Consider the following 22,365-nt stretch of genomic DNA (forward strand, 5'->3'; position numbering starts at 1 on the left):
GCCACAGCCTCATGAGATGGCAGGTTTTTACCCGCGATGTGGGCGAACAACCTGGATGTTTCAAACCGTTCGTCCGGGGCACCTTCATGCAGTCGAAATTCTCCTATTGCCTTTGTTCCCGAGTTGAGGGCTGAGGGAGAGACAGCAAGGTCTCCTGCGCTTGGACCTTGCGACGGCTGAGGCTTGACGAGCCGGGGCGAGCCCGAGGTCGGCGACTCTCTGGAACTCCTTGGGACTCCTTGGGGTTACCTGGGACAGACTCATGTGCCTCGAGCTTCATGAGTAGGCAGGCGGTCGGGACAGTATCAGAGGGGGGGTTCTCGATAACGTAACAAGCGAGCGATCCATCATGCATAGTCACAGATCTGACGTTGCGGTTCACCAGCCACTCCCGACGTGGGGAACGCCAAAAAGGTTCGATGCCAAGCATGAGGCTTAATACCTAAAGAAGCTAGAAAGCAAGCCCTGCCGGGCTGCCGTCAACGGGGCCGCGTCGGGGCGCTGCAACAGCACAATTGCCAAACTGCGAAGGTACCAGTGAGCAACAATCAGATGGGCCATGACATGTTCGGGAACGTGTAGAGAAATGACGGGGATACCCCTGCATCGCATCCGCCCAAGCTTTGCGGCTCCCGACGCTCTAAATCCCCCACATTCCAGAAGAGTGCCATTCCGGGAAACCGATTCAGGGGGTAACGGTGCGGGTTCAGGGGTAAAACCCCGCCGCTACGAAGAAGCTTCCCCTTCTTTTCGACTCTCTTGAGGCTTGACAAGCCCTGACTTGCGTGGATACCCTTCAAGCTTCAAGTGAAGTGGGTTTACATCGTAAGGCATTCCCGGCGCTGATGCCCCAACAAAGCCTGTGAGACCGGACAACGCTCCCAATTTAGCAGTTGGCAGTCCCTGGAACACCTTGCCGTAGCTTTTGGTGAAAGGGAAGACCATTCCGAAAATATGCTTGCAATTTCCCCTTTGTTCTTTTTGGTCGGGGCTTTTTGACCTTTGTGAGGCTGAGGCCCTGGAAGAGGAGGGGAAACTGACCTTGCGCATATTGCAGACGTAGAGCCCTGTCTATAGTGGTAAACAACTATGATAACTATAGATAATAATAAGTGCGGTTGCAACGGCACGACGTTGACTTCTTGACCGCGTTGGCATTGGGGGCTGAAGTTAGTCTGTTTGCCCTCCCTCCCAATAGGCCAATACTGCCAACCCGTGACTTGCGAGCATGACCTGGGGCTGGTGACGATGACGAAGTCATCGTTGGGGGCTGAAAAAGTTTCCAACGAAAATGCGGGTAGACGGCACACCGTGCAGGTGGGATAAAACTCAACAACCTTACTCTGTGAGTTATTACTGAGAGAGGAGAGGAAAACATAGTTGCGTCGTCATCAGCACCGAAATGAACCAAAATAGACATTTCTAAGTGCATGTATATTGTATACAGTGTTTTTAGGGGACTTAGCCAGAGGTATAGGCTGAATGCTGGTAAGAAAAATGATGATCTTCACTGAATGTCCACTATATGTCCGCAGCACTTACGAATCGTTGCAACGCGATTCATGTGATTACTGGCTACCTATGCTCAGTGCAACCCCCAGAAAGGCCAGAGCTCGGGTGCACGACGGCCTCATCATTCTGATACCATGCGTAATGTATTTTCCCAGGTTTTGCGCAAGCTCACGAGTGTTTGGCGATGATCACGATTAGGAATAGAGAGTGAAAGAGAGATAGAAAACAAGTTTGGAGATTACAGAAATGGATTAGTAAATATGATGCGTGGTCGCAAATGAAGGAAGAATAGCTGCTTGCTCGCCGTAGTGGCTCGTCAGCAACTCAAGGTTTTTTCGGCAGTTTAGGTTTGATTGTTGACGTTGGGATTACGATTGAATATGACAACTTCGAAATCGATGGAACCTTAGTTCACCTATTGGCATCGAAGCGCGGTAATATCAAAGAGGAAGCTGCTGGTTTGTTGATGAAGAGAGCGCAGATTGTCTGCCTTGCTCGGCGATGTGGGATCATTCGATAAACAGAACACTTGAAGGTTTGGGAACAGCGTAAATAAACAGCGCATCTCCGCAGCGGGAAATACTGCCACGGTCAATGCCATGGTCAATGCAGTGGACAGCTGCTATCAGTTACTGATGATTCTATATGACCTGTTGTTCTCAGAGAGTATCTGGTTGGAAGCAGTTGTACAGCATTGTGTTCACCCCCCCTCCACCCATCAATGACGCTAGTAGTTTTCACGAAATTAACGAGATCTGAGCCTCAAAGCGCCGAAACCAGATCTTTCTCAAGGAGTTCAGAGTAGTCGCGGTTAGTGCAGCCTCAGGCGCAATAAGCAATTACGATCACGGGTCAGTGGCAAGTCTTTGGAAACGATGAATACGTGCGCTCGCAGCCTGCGAAAAACAGCAAACGGCTTCCGTGCCAAAGTAAGGTATCCGGAGTTTTGCACATTTTTTTCATGACTTGGTGGCGGTAGATGAAATAGTAGCGATAGAAAGTGATCTACAGTAGAAGATTAGAGAGCAAAGACACATTTCCTTTCCCCATGATTGGAAAAGTCGAAGATACCAAACGTCAAGGGATTCGAATCGCGCCTTGACTGAATGTAACGCGCTGAAAAGATAGAGAAGGACGAGAATAAATAATCGACGTGAAGAAAAGGAGCTCGGGGGTTGAAGTAAGAGCATCCTTAACTACATGGTCAGGAATTTGCTGAAACGTAGGGGGTCCACGTGACGAGGCTAAGGGAGAGATTCCGTGGGGACAAGGCTACAGTGATGATGCAGTGTCTAGGACGACCTTGAGCGATATATACGCTGCTGGAAGGAGCATGTTAAAAGAGGAAGACTTATGCCAACATGTATAGACACCTGAGGTAAGAACAAGCCACTTCGAAAGACCAGTGAGCTGGGGAAGGCAGCAAATCAGTAGTACATGTATCCCAAAATGCGTGATCGAAGCCTCACATGGCTGAGTCTTTTTATGGCAACCTTGTGTGATGCGTTAGGAATCAAACAACTTACTATTGACTATATCTTGCATCGACTACTTCGTCCAATTTTCAAAAGAAAAGCTTATTCATTTGATATTCAATAAATTATGACAACGCTTTGCTATTAGTCAACAACAGAGACTCGTGAGTATTCTGTGCTTTAATATCTTGTTGTACAAGATAACCAGAGAACCTTGATTTGTTTCGAATCAGATTCAAAATCAAGGATAATTATGGATAAAAATTGAATTTGTAACGGTTTTATGGCAATTATTTGGTGAAAAGAGAACACAGAATATCGAGAATCAGCCTCAATACAGGAGGGCATGCTTGTCGTTGGAGACGTATAGTGAAAAGGCTCACTCAGGAGGCTTGAACAAACACTTTGAACTTAAGTTGACAAAACATGGCAAGTTCTTATATGAGAGAATAATTATAAGGTTTCATGGTAGCCACGAAACAATTTATTTAGTTTCCTTCTTGGGGAAATTACTGCGGAAAACTCGCTACTTGAGGCCTTTTAGTCAAAGCCGAGTTCTTTTCTCTTTTGTTTTGTTGAACTACTGTAGGCCTTGAATGATCACTGACAGAAAATGGAAACTAAACCCAAAAGACCTGTCTTAAAAATACTTGCGGACTCACTCAGCGAGCAAGATGATGCTTCTATCCAACATCAAGCGTTGAGGCAAATGAAGTTGATGGCAGGAGGCACGCCGCACTCCAAAAAGATTACCTCTGTGCCGAATATCATAAAGGAAAACCAAACTTTGTGACAAATGTTGACTGACTTCTAGAGTCCAATACTTTAGTCATATCAGGAAGCTCAGATCGATCATCACCTGGTAAAATGTGAATGCTACAACGGTCGGTAAACTTGGCAATATGCTAACACATAAGGAGGATTCAGGCAACGAAATGGTATCATACATATTCATGAGAACTATCATATTTCACTGACAATCCAAAGCGCGAGTGTGGTTAAGATATCACAATTTCCGTTCTCGTGTATGGATGGAACTTGAACTATGCAATACACAAATTGAAACCCTGTTCGCCAACCCGCCCCTTTATCTCAAGACTCAAGGAAACCGCTAACCCAATGCTAGTCTACCCAATGATTGTGATGTACTGTAGATGTTCCTCAAAAGCCATTTAAACACCAGAGTCCTCCTGCTCAATGGAGTACTCCTCCTGGAAGGTAGTCCAGGTGTCGCACGTGTCGGTGAGGGTAGAGTTGTCAGTGATGGCGGCAATCTCGCTGTAGCGCTCGACAAACTGCATCGAGAAACCCTCAGACGTGTGCCAACCAATGTGGCAGTGCATGAGCCAGGCGCCGGGGTTGTCGGTCTCCCAGGCCATAACAAGGTATCCAGAGGAAGGAAGCATGGCGGTATCGCGACGGGGCGGGTTGTCAGTGTTGAGAGTAATGGAGCTGGAGTAGGTTCCAGAGCCCTGAGCGAGGACGAAGAAGTCGTGACCGTGGAGATGGATGGGATGGGGGACGGCGAGGGTGGTCTCGATGACGAAGTAGACCCACTGGTTGGCCTCGTCGAGCTGGATAACGGCGTCATCGTCCTCCCAGGTAGTATTGCCATTAATGACGGACTCGAGAGTCGGGCTGGCCCAGTCGACGAGCATGGAGGTGCTGTTGAGGTACCACTTGAAGAGGCCGGCGGTATTCTTGCTGACGGAGGCGCTCTCAAGCTCATCCCAGTTGGCGCTATCGACCGTCTTGGAGACGTAGGGAGAGATGTTATCAGTCTCGTCATCGCAGGAGTCGGTGTAGGTGTAGGCGCTGGTGGTGGGGGTGGTGATAGTGCCGGTGTAGGAGATGATGCCCTTGATGTTATCTGTGCTGTCGTTGTCGGAGCAGGCGGACTGGGGAATGGCGCGAATCCAGAAGTTGTCGGCGACGTCGGCTTGATCGGCGGTTACGATGATGTCGTAGCGCTGGCCCATGCCGATGTCAAGAACGGTCGCGTTGTAGGGGGTGATAGGGACCAAGTCGGAAGCGATGACCTCCATGGTATGGTTGTCAATCATGAATTTCCAGTGGGTGTCAACGGCGGCGTTGACAAGTCTCAGACGGTAGGAGGTGCCGGAGGTCCAGGTGACGTTGTAGCGGTAGCCGGTCTGAGTGGTGGAGTCGTCGTCGCCGTAGACGTTTGTGCCGTTGATGAGACCGTTATCAAGGGTCGGCGGGCCGGAGGTTTCGGCAGTCGAGTAGAGCTCGTCGACGGTCTGGTGGTCCCAGTCGTTAAGGAACATCATGCCAAGGTCCTCATCATAGTTGGCGGTGGCAGGGCCGTTGATGATGATGCCGCCAAAGATACCTTGCCACGCCTGGAGGGCGAAGTGAGAGTGGTACCAGGTAGAACCGTACTGCAGAGCTCTCCAGGTGTAGGTGATGGTGTCGTTGGGGGCCGTGGGGCACTGAGTGATGGAGCTGACGCCGTCGTTCTGGTTGGTGTAGTTCTGGCGGATGCCGTGGAAGTGAATGCTGGTGCCGTTGTTGGAGGTCGTCAGAGAGTTGGTGACGTGAACGACGACGGTGTCACCCCAGTCGGCAAAGATGGTCGGGCCTGGAATGGAGCCGTTGACGGCCATGGCGGAGCGGGAGACTCCATCGGGAGCGACGGTGACGTCGGTCAGCTCGAGGTAGTACTCGCGAGTGACACCGGTGTCGGGCGCCTCGGTCCAGTAGTCGGTGTCGACGGAGTAGTCGCACCACTCGCTTCTCGTGCTGGCAGTGTTGCCGCTGCAGGTAGCGCGAGGGAAGAGCTGGGCCTCAGGGCCGTCAGAGAGGGCGCCGAAGCCGGGCAAGGCAGAGGCCATGGAGCCCGCAAGGGCTCCGGCAAAGAAGAGAGACTTGAACATGATGTAGTGATTGTGTGTGCCAAGAAATGGTTTAAAGAAAGACTGTGTGACACAAGTTGGAAGGATTGGCGGGAGGGAGAGAAAGACTGAAGCGAATGGAAGCGCAGCCAATACTGTGCTGGGTGAGGAGTGAGTGAGAATAACATCAAACAAGCAACGGATGTCTATAACTTAAGTATTTCTGTGAGCCCGCAACGCAATGTCGGCTTCACGGGCGGCTCACGGGAAGCGCGATAGTCAACGGATGCTAAAAACTCTATTTCCCCATTGAACTCGGTTGCGTTTACCCTGCACGTGTTTCCTCATTCGGACCACAATGACAGAAGTCGTCTATCGGTCCTGTTTCCCTTGGAGCCGCTTGAAGCGAATCTGACGATACCATGGGCATCCCGAACCTATCCACTGCAACTACAGCTCGCACTTGCCCCAGTAGGCTAAAGATCGTCAATGCAAAGGTTTGTCCCACTCGAGATTCAGCGAAGGAAAAACATTTTGGATAGGGATGATTTCACGATAATTCCCATGTCGATGAAGGCCCGAAGGGGCTAACCTGAGACTGACCCCTTTGAGATCCATGCGCGGGCTGTACGGGGTTCGTCAGGTGGTACGTGTAAAGCGAACCGCAGTTGGGCTGACTCGCAAGCAGCTGAGTCTTATTTCCTCTATGCGAGGCATAGGTCAGGGGAAGCTGGGGTTGGTAGGGTGTTATGCTCCACCGCAGCCTCGCAAGGCACGGCAACTCAACTCATGGACAGGCGTAATGGGTTTGTAAGTGGATGTGAAGGGGGACGATCAAGGGCCGATGAGCCGTCGGTAGAACCGTCAGACTTGGGTGGCCGGTCTCTCCGACTTGTCGGGAGGGTGGGAGGCACTCCGGAGAGCCAAGCCGGCCGATGAGCTCCACCAGATCGCTCCTGATTTAGAAACTTCCGGCCCCAGTTTGCGAAAGAGGAACGTCTGTGCGGCACAGCGTGAGCATCGTGGGTGGCCTTCTGCGAGGACCATCAATCTATCTAGGTGGCTGCGGGTGGGTTGGTAACACTGCAGATTAGGAGAGAAGGAGTTCATGGTCCCCTGCGCAGCCTCCTCTCCTTACGTGGTCCTATGGCGACGCCATCCCCCTTTTGTGACCATGATGGACGAGAAGTGATGGGCCAGGCCTATAATATCTCTGCTATACATCAAGCTCACCCCGGGAAACAGTATCCACAGATCCCGGACCCTATCACGGGCCCCTGTTCATCCCACATACCGAAACGGCAACTCTGAAAACCCCCGTTGACAGGCGCCCCTCCCGGGATGGCCCTAGCCGCAAGTAAACGACAACGGCGCTCCCGCGGAATCTAGTTGGCCAATGGCCGTTTCCGTCCAATCTCGCGGCAAAAGCTTGACTGGATGCCGAACGGCAATGACCGATGCCTCAAGGAGGTTGTGATGGTCTCAACTATGGTTATGGGGTTGATTGTGCCTCCACTGTGATCAACACGGTGGAGCCCGAGCCTCAACGCGCCTATTCCGCATCCGCGCAGTGATTTGTTGATTGCAACCTGTTTTGGGAACCAAAGTTTCCCTTGCAACCACGGCGAACAGGAAGCATTTTCGGGCCTTTGCTACCTGACTTGCGTGAGCTGTGGTGCCGCGGTGGCGTAGCCCAAAAATTTGCAAGCAAAGTTGCAAGTCATGACATGCCGGCCGGGGCGGCTTGAGGCGGATCATCCGAACGGCATCGATTTACCGCACTTTTATTTAATCAACTCCATCCCCTCTCCAGCGTCAGTTTCCGGCCCCCCACCACTCCGGTTCCTTTCACCACGATAACTCTCATTCAGTCCATCGTTTCCCCCTCTCGAGTCTCCTTACAGTCTCATCCAGTCGTTTACTCCATCATAACTGATTTCCTTTCGAAACACATCACCAACCCCAAACGCACAAATGCAGTCCTACGGCACTATCCTATTGTCGCTGGCCGCTCTTGCGGTCGCGGCTCCTTCGGAACCCCGTGCTGTTGCCAGCGATAACACCAGCCCTTTCCAAGTCTACGCCTACGGCCAAGGAATCGGCGGCCTGTCCATGTTCTCTGCAGGAGGTAGTAAGGCTGGTTTTGGAACTTTTATCTATTAAGGGAATGATTAGGTTCAGCTCAGAACTTGACAATCATTCTCTTCCTGTCTCTCTTTTGTTGATAACCCGTCCAGCCCGGGTTGCGAAACCCCCTCCTTGAGAAGCCCTCGACTAACACTTTCGGGACTAGGCGACGCTTACTTCGGTGACCACACCAAGTTCAACGACTCCAACGCCGCCCCGGTGATCTGTACGTCTATTACTGTCGATTTCATTCGCTATGAGAAACTAACGCCTTTAATAGTCACCCCCACCGACGACAACGGCTGGCTCGGAGCCCCCAACACCACGGCTCTGAACTCCACCTCCCCTCCCAGCTGGTCCAACCTCACCTTTTCCGTCCCGGCCGAGGGCTCCTCGGACCACGACGTCGGCTTCCTCAGCTCCAACTCATCCTCTTCCGACCGCCAGACCAGCGGTTTCGTCTTCTACGGCTCCTTCATCTTTGTCGAGGCCACCTCTGGTGGTATGGAGTCTCTGTGGTATGCTACCCCCAGCTCCATCGACGGCATCTACTCCCTCAAGTGGAACGACACTGGCGATGCCACCGAGGACAAGGTGGTCCTCACCCTCAAGAAGACTGCGCCCTCCAACGCCAGCAAGACCAAGAACCGATCCGTTTAAGTTGTGACACTGCAAGTCACCTTTGTAAACTGGAATGTTGGAAACTGGCGCGCTTTTTCTTCTCTCGTAGTGCGTTTGGGTCAGAATCTTGAAATAAAGATGCATTACGAGTAGGGCTACTAGGGTGTTTGGGAGGATCAGGGATAGCGGATGCAATTTAAACATGCAATAAACGGGCGCGATGCCATTCGGACCAACCTAAATTTGTATCATTTCATGGGGATATCATACATGCCCGCAACAGTACAGTGCTAGAACCAAAGTCGCTAATTTATCGACGCTGGCTGGCAACCTCCTCAGCCGACACAGGTAATTTCTCTTCCGCACCGAGAGTATCCGAAGCATCCTTCGTCTTGCCACGAAGATTAGGCTCCTGATCAACATCCAGCCGCCGCTCCCTAAAATTGTGCTTGCTAAAAGCTCCAACTCCCTCAAGTCCAGCGCTTTCCTTGTCACGGCGACCGAGATTAGACCCGTGCAGCTCAGCGCTGGTCTGGCCCTGCATAGGCTTACCCAACCCAGTGTGGACGTCTCCACTTGTGGCACCCGGGAAATCGTGCGCGGCCATATACGCAGTGGCTTCGGGGTTCAGGGCCTGGCCGGGATTCTCTTGCGCGTTCTGCGGCTGAAAGGTGCTCTCTTTTGGTGCTGTGCCGGCGGGGTATGCTTGCGCGTGGAACTCGGGGTACGCGTCGTTGCCGACTTTGGTGCCTGGGGCGTGCTATTGGTCGATTAGACGTGGGAAGTGATTATAAATGTGCGTGCTTGGGATTGATGAACGTACGCCTTTGGTTGTGAGGGGTTCTGAGCGAGGAACGCTGGGGTGGAACTCGCCCTGCTTATGGTTGATGGATTCGACGTTGCGGTTGACTGACATTTTGCGTGGATGAAAGAGTTACAAGGTATGGATTGAGTTTATGATTCGTAGGCTGATAGTTGGTGATGGTTTCTTGGTGATAGATGTCCCCAAGCTTTGTTGCTAGAGTTGTGTTGATGGAATGATCCGGAAAGCTCACATCGTTCGCCAGTCATCGTCCGCTTAAGTATTTGATCTACCGCATCGATAGTGCCTGATTGTTTCTGCTGAATTGTGTATGATGTAAATTTGACATTACATCAATGTGACGAGGAATGAGATAATAGAGCCACTTTTTTGCGAATTGAGTGAAGCAAATGTTTCAAGGGCCGATGGCTGATGTAAACTGACCAGTGACGAGGAAAAACGGAGGAAACGACTTAGTAGCCAAGGTAAACGCTATCCAAAGTCTTGTGCAGATTATAGCGTTTAGTGGGCGATAATCGGAGACCTGGTCGCCACAGAGCCGCCAAAACGCAATCATGAGACCAACTTTCGGACATTTTCGTTCGGCCCTTTGGGTCGCTCAGCTTCGGTGGCTGTCGGTGAGGCTCACCGAGTCTCACTCGCTGCTGTCAGTTTCCACAACAAGATGAATAGACCAACGCAACAAGGAGACGACATGACGTACAACGAAGTCCACTTATCCGCAAATATGCGACTGATTACTCGAGCTAAACAGGGGACCAAGCCATTTGTAAATTTTCGACTACCCTACCCCAGCCCATTGACGCCTCATCAAAAACACAATCTGCCTTACACAACTATGCATCATCGAGTTCCCACAATGACAATTTTCCTTCTCTTTTTTTTTTTTTTTTTTTTTTGGGTCCATCGTAATTCGGACTTGCCTCAACCAAGATTTTCGCCTTACACCAGTTTCCCACTAGTTTTGCGGCTGTAAGTCATGGACTTCTCTCCATCTCTTCTCCAAAAATCAATTACCAGCCAATACCTTCAACCTCGGAAGAAGAGGCCCATCCTTTGGCCGTTGCTCGTTTCCGAGGATGAGGTCACGGATACAATCCAGTTGCTTCTGCCTCTCCGAATCCTCTGCATCTCTGCACCAACCCTCAAGCTTCCTCTTCTGTCGCTCAAACTGTGCCATAGTCGCCATGTCCGTATCGACGTGACACCCTATTGACATTAGCAGAAGTCTCCGCGACGAGTCGTGGATCTCATCACGAAGCATCTTATCCGCTTGCTGCGTGGCCTGTGCATAGCGACAGTCCGCCAGGACGGCACACGCCTTTCCAAAATGTGATTTTGCATCTTGGATATCTGCATATCTGGAATTTGGCGAAGATTCCCGCTCCAATAGGTACGCCTCGGCGCGGTCGTAGCATTGTTCTGCCATATCCCGCACACTGGTCGCTAGTTCTGCTTCAGATGCAACGAGGACGCAGTAGCCTAGGATGAAGTGGCCGAATTGAACAATAAGCTTTGGATCGTCTGAGTAAGAGCACTGTACGTGTGTATATCGCTCCAAGGCCATATTCAAGATCTTGGGATCCGTCTGTTGTTCATTTTTTGCCTTTTTAGCGTTGAGCAAGAAAATCAGGTAAATCATTACTAAACTCCATCTACCCAGGACTTTGAGCACGTTCGCTTGGAGATCATCGCAAATGCGTTCCATGTGGGCTTTGAAATCCGAGAATAGAGTGTCTGTGAGGAGCTGTAATACTCTCCGCGCTAATCTGGAAAATTCGTGATCTCGTGGTAAGATGATCATTGAAGATTCCACCAAGCAGCGCGCCAATTCGTGAATGGCTACAGTATCCGATGACTGGTTGAATGAGCTTAGAATCCCAATCGGTACCGCAGGGTGAAATGACTTCAACAGCTCGTTGACATGGTCGTTCATTTGCGATTTGACTGCTACTGATGGGTTGTTCACAAGGCAACCTCTCAGGTGACTTTCATGCTTGAGTTCCTTCTGAAGCGTGCGGTAAATCGCGAGGTGGTCGTCCGTCGGAGTACAGTCGTCCCATGCCACAGTCGGCGACCGCCCTGGGACAAGTTTCGAGAGTATCGATGTCGCAAATGTCACGATCTCTTTGCAGAGCATGTCAGGGGTCATGCCAACTTCCTCCATGTTTACTTCAAATGGAGGGGTAGGGCTTGAGATATCGCTGCGAGGTGCGGCAGCAAGGTTCGACCCTAGGTCAATGTCTCCGGACAGTGATGCCTCAAAGGGCTTGCGCTTCTTGTTTTTCCCGATACCCCAAGTCTTGAACCGTCCCTTGTACATGCGATCTCTGTACGCGTTTACTTAGTATATAGGTAAAAAATCCCGAGACGACTGAAAATAACTCTTACGTCGCATAGAACCCATGTCTGTTATACAGCTCATCTTTGATATGCTTGAGTGTTTTGGTGGTATATAACTTGGTAATGAGGGGCCTATGCCTCTCCCATTGCTCGGCAGTCGGCTGCTCAGGCATCGCGACGGCGATCGAGTCCCCCGTCCGGAACTATCGGCGATGGTAGTCGGGGCACAGTGGTACCGGTGGATGTGACGAGAATTCGGGAGGCGGGGGCTGCGGGGAGAGGGGAAAGTGGTCTGGCTTGAACATAAATGTATGCAAATACTTTGCGGCGCAACGGACATTGGCATAGAACGATTTATGAATTGTGCGACGGGTTTGCATGTTGATGGAGTACGCCAACGAGGTCGCTGACAGCTGCAGGTGAGATTCCGTCATGTCGACCAATTATAGTGAGACAAGTTGATAAGGATGGATGAGATGCAACGCAAGTTGACCATTCACAACAAAGTACCATGCATATTTGATGGAGTCTGACTTCTTGACTTAGCCGTAAATGGCTCAACACCACAGATTTGGTTCCTGGCGAACCAACTGCGCACCATCTCTCGAGGCAACCTTTGAGTGTAAGGCATGTCGAAGGTGGGCACTCCGGCCATCTCAAAATCTCTGCCTTGGCAGTGAGACAATTAGTTTTGCATATTTGACACAGTCATGACTTGGCTTGGTGGCTTTCATTCGTCCAATATTATGCAATGATGAACTGGCAAGTAGTGCAGTGCGCAAATAGACCATTGGCGAGAGATTAGTTGAGCCTCATTAATACGTGCACCCTACATATCGTTAAACGCCAAGAGTTTTGAATGGGTGATGTCTGCTCTATGTAAGTAGATCTGGAAGACTGAACTTGAAGCACACTACATGTACTTGCGGGACTAATTTTGAGCAGCTTCAGTCGCAACAGCGTAAGGCGCCATGCCGTCAATGGGCTCAGTAATCACTTCGTGAGAAGAGTGACCAGTCTTTGCGGCTGAGACACGATGCATAAGGATGTTTAGATTGTATATGATGGATTCCCATTAACTAACTTTGTATGCTCATGAGTATTTCCAGCACGCATAATTTAGATCTGGAGTTTAATCCGGGCTTAGAACACAAAGAAAGTCCGCAGTTTTGGATTTATCAATATAATCAGTCGAGACTAACAAATATCACAGCATAGCTGAAGAAACCTACCAATTGCTTTCCCCTTTTTAGAGAAGTTCTGTTCTTCTAGAGATGGCGTGTTGTAATCTGAGTTCGATAGCTCTTGGCCATCTAGCTGCTATGACTTGAACTCCAGCAAGAGCCTTCGATATAGCAAAGCAGCAACTGCAAAATAGTGACATTATTTGAGTTCTCTAGTTTTCTCCAACTCTGATCTTTGGCTTTTTTTTAAAAAAATTGAAGGAGAAAAGGTAACTAGGATCAGACTAGTGTATTATTGGCTACTACCCCTTATGAAAGTACATGTTTATATATTGTTGCTATCCCGTAGTTGATGGGGATGGTGTCGAGGTACCAGACTTGAGTATAATGATACTTTGATAGTATTTTTGAGGATAATTAGTTCTAAGATTGAGATGTGGCGATTTGACTATAATTGGAAAGATGTTGTATGGTTTTGGTTTATTCAGATACTTCCATTCAAGTCGCGGTCAATCGGGGCATTCACCAACTGGGATGGACTCACTGACCTGGAAACAACTTGGAGATGACAGGTCTGATTGTCTGATAAAGTAAAGGGAGGTACAGTTGGTAAGAATGTCAGTTGCTGATACAACATCCCGTCCTAGACGCAACGGTAATGCGGCCCGATCAGATGCATGATCTCGTGAACTCAACTCGACTAATACACTCGATGGCTTGTAATGGCTGCGGCCAATCAATCAGAGGGGATTTAATTGCTCTCAAATACACTTCCAAAAGCTTTCTCCCGTGTAAGATGATCATCACATCGCGTTGTCCAGGACAATGCGGGACGAACTCCACTCACCTGGACTCACTGGGATCGGTACGTTCCGAGCCATTGTCGTAGCGCTATCTGCGGACTGCGGCACCTTATTGTCTGGACGGTGATGGAAGACTCGACAGGCTGACAGCTTGATACATCCTATTCATCTGGGGTGGATAACTTGCATCACAACATTGACATGTGCTTCCTCGATGACTCGGAGACTCCCAGAGAAGCCCGAAGTCGATGTGCAAAAGTGTGCATGCACAAGGAGATTGCAGCTATACAAGTATTACGCTGCCGTTATGTTGCATTCAACCATCTCTCAACGTCCTCAGAAACGTTATGGAACTTCTAGTGATCCATCATGCCACAATGTCTCGGCTTTCGCTTAGTGACTTCAGGTCAAAACAGCCGCACGTCAAGCATGGTCGTTCCAGTGTGTGTTAAGCTTGACCAAGTTACGCTACAAGTTACGGATGATCTCGGCGGGCTCTTTGCATCTCCTTCAGATCAACTGCAAACGCATCTCCCGAAGTGACTAGACTACATCTTGGCGTGACAATATCCTGCTGAGCTAAACTCAGTTTTGCCTAGGCTAGAGCACTCGGCGATTGACTACGTTATCTAAACTGTTATCTGCATCATCTAAGGTAGTTGACGCGGCAGCGCAGCGCGCTTGAACTTTGTAGACATCTATCAAGCTATTGATAGAGTCAGTCTGTGGCGAAAAAAAAAAGGTGAGTTGATGTGATCAACAACTACTTATGCCGGACTTTTCCCGACCTGTTCGCTTCCACAGACATCAACCTGCCGGGGGCCTAGCTTGCCGAGTCTGCGAGTTTGGTATAGATGCGAATGGTCGGCCCTTGCTCAGCTGAAGCTAGGAAGATTTGACAATGGTCCGAATAAGACACCTTGCAAAACTTGGCAATACCTGAAGACGACACCGAAGCGGCTATACTGCATGCATGGGAATAGGGGTCAAGGACTTACGCAACTAGCCCCGGTCGTCAGCAACATACGTACTTGCGGTCGTCGTCCTAACTAGCGTATCTGATAGTTCGTCAAGTTGGCGGAGTGAAAGCGTACCCCCGCAGAGGAACGGATGCCAGAGTACCGTCCGGGTAGCGGTGGCAGGTCCCGGCGAGCCGGCCGATCGTCTTGTGGGGTGATCCCGGGATGCAACGTACAGAAAGGCCCACGGCGGAGCAAATGCGAGCGCCAAGCTTTCCCGGGCTACCTAGTACAAGATGAGGTGCCTTCTTTGGTGAAAACTGCCTTTGCGAGGTGGTCACTTGCAGTGGTTACAGGATATTGCCATGTCCATTTTTGGGTAATTGCGATGAATACGGCTAGGATACGGTTTCGGATCGTTTGGTAGGCTTGCTTCGGCCGGACCCCTGCGCGGCTTCGCCTGTTCCGCAAATGCTGCCCAGGATCACTAAAAAGTCAGTCACTTGCATTCGGTTTAGTGGAAATGGAGCCCAAACAGTTGCTTCTCCGGCGTTGAAGACTATCTACTTCCATCCATTACTTGACACGGACGCGGCTACTTCACTTGATCACAACTCTTCTTTGCGGAACTTGTCACCCTTAGCCTATTTGAAGGTTGACGGCTTCATTCTCTTCACCTTTCTTGCCTCTAGATTATTGTGTTTTGAGATTGTTCCTCTAGGCCAGGCTATCATCTCAAATCTTTTCAAATACAATCTTTGTAAAAGAATTTGCAACGTTGACCACAAATATGTGGTAAAGGTTTCCAAAGTCTCGTTGACAAAATACGTTATTCTTGGTTTAAGAGACATCGCTGACAACCATGAAGCACGTCGCATTATGCAGCATTCTCGTCAGTGCAAGTTTTGAACTCTCCTCGACTGGCACTGCGAATCGAAGGCTCGAGTGGAAAGACAGACTTCTCCGGAGTGACGCCCGAGTACACACGATCCCACCTCTCCTGCAAGGAATCCGGCGTCTTCCATGCGTGCTCAGGGTCCCGAAGCCACAGTCTGACCAAATGCCGCCTAGTCCCATCAGCTGGTGAACAACCATTTCGACCTCGTACACCACTTACTGCTTTTCTTCGGAATCGACAAAGCCTCCACGGGCGTGGAAGATGCTCAGATTGTTGGCATACTGGATGTCACCTTGATGAAAGTCCAAATGAGCGGCATACTTCTCGGCCAGAAAGTGTAGTGCGTCAAGGGCCTCAGCCTGTGCTTCGGTGATAGGGGGTATGTCGGAGGACCGCGGCAAACCCCAGTAGCCGGTGAAGCTGCGTCTGGCGTATTGAATAATCAAGCGCTCTGGGCTATCGTCTGCTGCTTGCTGATGATGCAGCAAGGGCCTGGTGCTGTATGATCTACCATCCTTTCCGAACCTTCGCAAAGGAGTCAGCATCAAATCAGCTCTCCTGGCAGGAAGGAACTTACTCGTCGGCATTCCAAGGCTCAGCCAAGGTGCGGATCAAGTCGGGCCTTGTCATAGCCAGCTCGTTATAAACGTGCCAGCTGCTCGAGAGATAGCTTTGACCGCCTTCAGCTGCTTCTCCTAGTGCATAAAGGGCAATGACATCGCCCGAGTCGGTGTGGAAGACCTGCTTCTCAGTTGTGTAGGCCGGTGCTCCAATTTTGTGGGGGTCCACGATCTTGGTGAGATCTTTGATGTGTGCAAGAACGACATCTGCAGGTTCGCCTCGGAATTGGTTGTCTTGTCTACCGCGGATGGAAGCCACGTGGGAAGAGATCCCGGCGTAGATGATGATGTTTTCCTCGCGAGTATATTTCGTTACTGGGACGCCACGGATGACCTTGAAGCCGTGACCGTTGTGGATCTCATGTGAGATCTCACGCAGAGTCTTGTGAAGTTGGGGTAAGGGAAATGTCTCTTGGCTGATATCTCCAGGTGGCTGCCGCAACGCTGTTCTTGAGATTAGTAGTTGCGCCGAGGTCTAATATGACAAGCTGATGAAATCATTCACGTACACATGAAGTATCCGAGAGCATCGTCAATTTCCTTCTTATCAGCGTCTGTCAAGACGTAGTTCCAGTCATAGTGCTCAGCCAAGGTATTCCCATCCCATACCAGCTTCGACTCGAGTTTCTGTGGGAATCCTACAGGTAAAGACTTTTCTAGCGTCTCCAGCTCTTGACGTCGTTTCGTTCTCGCGGCAAAGCTGTCGTGATTGGGTGCATATCCGATGTCTGGTTGGCCCGGAGGACCTGCGTGGAATGGTGCTTGAACAGCAGCTGCGGCCATTGTAATGATTCCTTGGATTTGACCTGGACTTGTTCCTCTCTGGCACTTTCGCGTCCAGCGACAGAAGGAGGGGCGGGTCACAAGTGTTTATATCTTCCAGCATTAATCTCGAGTTGGACTTCAGACGTCGCCCTGACTCAAAAATTCTGCTGTGGCGACCGTTGGATGACGAAATTAGGCGGAGGTCTCATGCGAGTCCAGTCGGACTCTTTGAACTACTCATACTGTTACGGCAACAAGAACCAATCGCTGCTCTTGCACCTGTGTTGCATTTGTAAGACGCCCTCCTTGTTATACGGAAACTTTGAGCAAGCGGTCCAATCTTCTAATCTCAGTGGCTAGCAGGTCTTTTATTCTGTTTGCCCATCTTGCGCTGAGAAGGCGTCATGCCGTATCGGTTTCCTTAGGCGGGGAACATTTGACGGCGTCATTTCCAGGGGAATGTCACCATCGGAAGTTAGGATCTTTGCCGGACAACAGCAAACAAACGGAAAAGTAAGCAAGGTGTCATGGCATATCCTAGGACAGCCCGGGCACCGCAATTTTCTGATAGAGCACCCGCTGGGTGTCTGCTGCTTCCTGCCGATGTCCTGCCCGGCTTTTCCTCTTTGAGTCTAGGGGAACGCACACTACGCCGTTGGCCGTTCACTCCGGCGAGTTCGGACATGGCCCCACCTGGGCCGTAAGGTGCAGGTAGTGCCTAGCCCCGTTCACTCCGAACCTTCCGGAACTTGAGGTAGCTCTCCCGTGGTAGTGAAGTATAACAGATAACAGCAGACCACTTCGCTTGAATAACGTTCCGGGATACATTTACCTCTCAATACATGCAAAATGAATCAATTCGGCGACAGAATGCCTGGGCTCCATGTAGAGTAGCTTCTGTCACGGAAACATGATAATCAACCAACGCTGACTACTGTAAACTTTCGGAACGTTTCTTGATGTATCCGTACTTTAACAATGATTAGTTGCCGAGGGGGTCGAACTCCAAGTTACTGATGCAATCTTAACTACTGATAGGGACTTTCCCTCAACAACGGTGCATTCAAAGCGGGAATAGTCCATGGCATTATTGCTTTCATTGGCCAAATCATCGCGCTGTGCAAACTAGGAATGCACTGGTACTCCATTTGGGTCTTGGCCCTCGCCGGTGTTCCTATCAACCCCGCATCCCAGCCCCTGCAACTCTCCAATCCACCCGAATCGGCTTCCAAAGAGGTTTGATACGACTGCCTTGGCGGTGCGGCTCGCACAAGTATCAAAGAAAATGTTTCACTGGCGTAGAGCGTACCCAAGTAGGAAGGTGATGGCAAGCGGGGAAGATCTAATGATATATATCGAAGCTGTGCCGGAGGTCGCTGGGCGATGTACTCAAGGACATGAGCCTCTTCCCTGGTGACCTGTTTCGTTCTTCATTCAACCTATTTACAAATATTCGCAATGAGGACTCTACTGTTTTCAATTGCCCTTGCGGCGGCGCTCGCTCGGAATTCACTCGCCCAGTTTCCACCGGCACCTGAGGGAGTTACTGTCTTGAAATCAAAGATCGACGATGGCATTGAGATTAGTTACAAAAAGGCAAGAAAGAATCGACTGCATAAACGGGAAAGGAAAGCTGACCTAACATCTAGCCCGGTCTTTGTGAGGAAGCTGAAGGTGTGAAATCCTACGCTGGATACATCAAGCTTCCGCCGGGGACCCTGGAGGGGGTTGGCCAGGAGCAAGATTATGATATCAACACCTTTTTTTGGTTCTTCGAGGCCAAGGAGGATCCAGATAACGCACCGCTCTCTATATGGATGAACGGCGGACCCGGCAGTTCTTCGATGCCCGGGCTCTTCAACGAGAATGGGCCTTGCTACATCAACCCAGATTCAAACTCGACGAGACCCAGTGAGTGGTCTTGGAACACTAAAGGTAAAATCCCTTCAGTTAGGCCTTCAATTGATTCATCGCTCAAAGAAACTATTTGAACTTAGTCAACATGTTGTATATCGATCAGCCAGTTCAAGTCGGCTTCTCATATGACTCACTGCGAAATGTCACCAGGGATCTTTTCGGAAGTATCCAGAGTCTCAACGCTTCATCGTCAATTCCAGCACAGAATATCACTTTCCAGACCGGCACACTAGCCAGCGGTAGGAAGAATACGACGAGCTTCGGCAGCCGTAATGCAGCCATTGCCCTATGGCACTTCTCCCAGGTCTGGTTCCAGGAGTTTCCGGGGTATCATCCCAATGACGACCGCATCAGCACAACTTCCCTCTCGCCTAATTTTTCTTAGCATCTGCTATCAATAAATGAGTAAGCCTATTACCAAATTATTAATAGCTAAAAACTCTTTACCTTCCTTTACCAGAGCCCGTATCCGCAATAGCCTTATAGCCGCCGTCGGGTACCGGACTAATATCGGCCGACCAAGCCGACCCCAAATTAGGCTCCGGGATACCTCCGGAGCTAAACCCTACCTTAAAAGCTAAACGATACCGCAACGCCGAAGTATAGCCGACCCGGCCTAGCCTAACGGGAAGCTAGCTTAATACTACTACCGACGCCCTTACTTTAGCCGAAGGGCCTATAGCCTCTATTATATCTACTCCGAGCGGATCTACTATAGGGTCCGTCTTAATAGCCCTTATAAAAGAAACTAAATAGTATAAAGTATAGAAAGACGTCTTTTTAACTATTATACGGTCCGTCGATAACGTTATTATTAGTTTTAACGGTTTTAAAAAATAGATCGTAAAAAAAGCTATTATTTATATTATTTAAACTTTTAAAAGATTAATTAATTACGAAATAAGCTTAATAGCGGCCTAGAATTAAGCGGCTATTATTATACCGATAGCGGGTAATATTATTATAGCGACCCGGAGTAGCTAGAGCTATTAAAGCTCTACCTACCTAAAGGCTATACTCCCTACCGAGGATTAACTATAAGCGTAGCTAAAAGAGGACCTCTATATTTTTACCTACGTCCTAAAAGAAAACTTAATAGCCGCTTAAAAGATCGTACTATTCGTTATATAATAAATCGTTTATAAAGCCGTTAGCCTAGGGCTAATAGACCTTCCTTACGTTTACTATATTAATATAGGTTACTTTTTAAAGCCGCAAAATAAGTAAATATAGGAAAAACTATTTATAAATAAAGTAAAGCTAGTAAAATACCTCGGCGCTTATTAAGTCGAAATACTTATTAAATAATATATTTACGTTATACCGTAATACTTAATAAAATTATATAGTATTAGCAGAGATATCTTAGACCTAATTATATTTATTAAAGATAAGGTCTTTATATAGATAGAATAAAAGCTTATCCTTACTCGATTATCCTACCTTAGGCCTAACTTAATTACAAACGAAATATTTTAATTTATATTATTTATATTAGAGGTTACGCCTTTTAGGCTTTTTAATTAAAGTAGTAAATCTTTGCCCATTAAAAAACAAAGGACGCTTATCCGATACGACCCTAGCTATTAGGGCTACTACTTTAACTAGTTCTACGGACGATAACTAATCTATAATAATTATAAAAGACCTTCTAATTTATATAAAATAGGACCCTATATAGCTAGGCCCTAATATACTAACTACTACGGCCCTTTCTAAATTAACTATATAGATTACTTAGTAAAACCTTTAGCCGTAAACAGTATTATTTTTTTTTCCGGTTAAAAAGAGCGGGCTTAGATCTAAAAAGCTAATTAGAAAATATTAAATATTCTATATAAGGCTATTCGATCTAATAATAGCTAGGAGGTAATAAACGTCCCTACTTTTACCGATTATACTCTTTAACGCCAAAATATAATACGTAGATATTATAAAGCCGGCTTTAAGACGCTAAATAAAAATAGATACAAATCTACCTTTCTAAAAAAGACCCATTAATATAAGCTAAAAGAGGCTCATATAGAAGATTAATAGCGTTATTATAGCAGCGGTAAAGGCCGTTCTACCTATCTAAAAGATAACGCTAACTAATAACCTCCTCTAAAACGCCGGCTTACCGTTAATTAAAATCGTTTTAAAAGGCATTTACTTACGGGCCGTAATCCGATTATAAAAGATCGATTACCGATACCCGCTAATTACGCGGCTTTCTTAATAGGGATAGTAATAAACAAAATTATAACGGACGGCTAAACTTTTATTAAGATACGGAAGATTAGCATTCCTTTAATTATAATACCTACTAAGCTTATAGAATTAGATAGTAGTTTAATATAAAAAAGAGGCTATGAAAGATTTTAAGCGCTAGTTAAAAATAATACTAGAAAGTTATATAATCGTTTTTTCAGACGGCTTTAGGGCGATAAATAGAGCCGTAAAGTACGGCTTTATTATTTATCAAGATTCTAAACGTATAGTATAAGGGTACGGCCGACTCGGACTAATAAAAATATTCAATACCGAGGTCAAAAAAGTATAGACCGGCTTTAAAAGGGCTCTACTTATTAATCGCAATTATTTAATCTATATATATATTAATAATACTAATATTATATAAAATATCCGCAATAAGGCACCGGACTCGTTATAAAGGGCGTTCTTTAAAATCTAAAAAGTAATTAGGATTTTTAATATACGGACGTACTAATCTCCAGGATACTAAGATATTAAAGGAAACGAGGCTACGGACTAACTAATTAAAAAAAGAACGATATTACCGGTACGGATAGGTTAAATAATAATATTAATAGGTATTAAGCAGCTTATAAAGGAAAAACTATAAGGCCACTATAAAAGATAGTAATATAAAGAGCAAAGGCCGCAGTATACGGATTTAGGGCTTAAAGTAGCTTTATCTAGCCCTCCTAAACTAGCCTTACTACGGGCTACGTTATATTACCTACTAGCAGTACGATCGGGTTATAGGGACTTTAAATAATATTACCGACATTTTAACTATAACGACGTTTTAATAATATACTCTTATAGAGAGGTAAAAAATATAGACTACCTAGTTTATTATCAATTAATACTAACAAAGAGATAATAATAGCCGACCCTCTACTTTTATAATATACCCGAGCCTATAAGCCTTATAGGATCTCTCGAGGCTTACTTTAAAAAATTAATTACTAACCTACAAAGCTTTAAGGCCTTTTTCTACGTAACGGACTTTTTCTAAAAGATCTATCTATAGTAATAGTATCTATACTTACGTAAATATAAGTACGGACTATAAAGAACTTCCCGATTCTAAAGGACGATTTGGGAAAGAATAAAACTAAGGTATTAACGGGAACCGGGGATAAATAGAATACGTAATAGCTATAAGGTATAATTTAGAGGACGATATAAAAAGACGACGTACTATAGAGTAGGTAGCCTTAGCTCACAGCCCTCT

The 22,365-nt window shown here is 47.8% G+C and overlaps 7 protein-coding genes across 7 annotated transcripts; 3 read left to right on the forward strand and 4 right to left on the reverse strand.

Moving 5' to 3' along the window:
* Positions 1 to 3,912: 3,912 nt before the first annotated feature.
* BDP55DRAFT_672433 (multicopper oxidase) lies at positions 3,913 to 6,020 on the reverse strand. Its single transcript, XM_060575531.1, has one exon. The coding sequence runs from the start codon at positions 5,882 to 5,884 to the stop codon at positions 4,160 to 4,162; it is 1,725 nt and encodes a 574-aa protein (XP_060426742.1). The 5' UTR covers positions 5,885 to 6,020; the 3' UTR covers positions 3,913 to 4,159.
* A 1,796-nt stretch (positions 6,021 to 7,816) lies between these two features.
* Positions 7,817 to 8,629, forward strand: BDP55DRAFT_557778 (uncharacterized protein; the record flags this gene model as incomplete). The annotated part of the gene is made up of 3 exons (XM_060569729.1): positions 7,817 to 7,970; positions 8,136 to 8,195; positions 8,250 to 8,629. 3 exons carry the CDS (start codon positions 7,817 to 7,819, stop codon positions 8,627 to 8,629), a joined length of 594 nt encoding a protein of 197 aa, XP_060426743.1.
* A 204-nt stretch (positions 8,630 to 8,833) lies between these two features.
* BDP55DRAFT_672438 (uncharacterized protein) lies at positions 8,834 to 9,978 on the reverse strand. The gene is made up of 2 exons (XM_060575532.1): positions 9,414 to 9,978; positions 8,834 to 9,350 (listed from the first exon to the last, which is right to left on the reverse strand). The coding sequence occupies exons 1-2, from the start codon at positions 9,504 to 9,506 to the stop codon at positions 8,901 to 8,903; spliced, it is 543 nt and encodes a 180-aa protein (XP_060426744.1). The 5' UTR covers positions 9,507 to 9,978; the 3' UTR covers positions 8,834 to 8,900.
* A 151-nt stretch (positions 9,979 to 10,129) lies between these two features.
* Positions 10,130 to 12,139, reverse strand: BDP55DRAFT_770789 (uncharacterized protein). Its single transcript, XM_060581098.1, has 2 exons — positions 11,805 to 12,139; positions 10,130 to 11,743 (listed from the first exon to the last, which is right to left on the reverse strand). The coding sequence occupies exons 1-2, from the start codon at positions 11,927 to 11,929 to the stop codon at positions 10,423 to 10,425; spliced, it is 1,446 nt and encodes a 481-aa protein (XP_060426745.1). The 5' UTR covers positions 11,930 to 12,139; the 3' UTR covers positions 10,130 to 10,422.
* A 3,440-nt stretch (positions 12,140 to 15,579) lies between these two features.
* BDP55DRAFT_731242 (TfdA family taurine catabolism dioxygenase TauD) lies at positions 15,580 to 17,003 on the reverse strand (the record flags this gene model as incomplete). The annotated part of the gene is made up of 4 exons (XM_060579792.1): positions 15,580 to 15,769; positions 15,820 to 16,125; positions 16,178 to 16,664; positions 16,730 to 17,003. 4 exons carry the CDS (start codon positions 17,001 to 17,003, stop codon positions 15,580 to 15,582), a joined length of 1,257 nt encoding a protein of 418 aa, XP_060426746.1.
* Positions 17,004 to 18,316: 1,313 nt separating this feature from the next.
* Positions 18,317 to 18,897, forward strand: BDP55DRAFT_750104 (uncharacterized protein). Its single transcript, XM_060580609.1, has one exon. It carries the CDS (start codon positions 18,444 to 18,446, stop codon positions 18,663 to 18,665), a length of 222 nt encoding a protein of 73 aa, XP_060426747.1. The 5' UTR covers positions 18,317 to 18,443; the 3' UTR covers positions 18,666 to 18,897.
* Positions 18,465 to 18,968, forward strand: BDP55DRAFT_750108 (uncharacterized protein; the record flags this gene model as incomplete). The annotated part of the gene is made up of 1 exon (XM_060580610.1): positions 18,465 to 18,968. A coding segment is annotated over exon 1 (166 nt), but the record flags the coding sequence as incomplete, so codon positions are not given.
* Positions 18,969 to 22,365: the final 3,397 nt, after the last annotated feature.

The sequence above is a fragment of the Colletotrichum godetiae genome (assembly GCF_030913485.1).
Source record: "Colletotrichum godetiae strain CBS 193.32 chromosome Unknown BDP55scaffold_36, whole genome shotgun sequence".
NCBI lineage: Eukaryota > Fungi > Ascomycota > Sordariomycetes > Glomerellales > Glomerellaceae > Colletotrichum > Colletotrichum godetiae.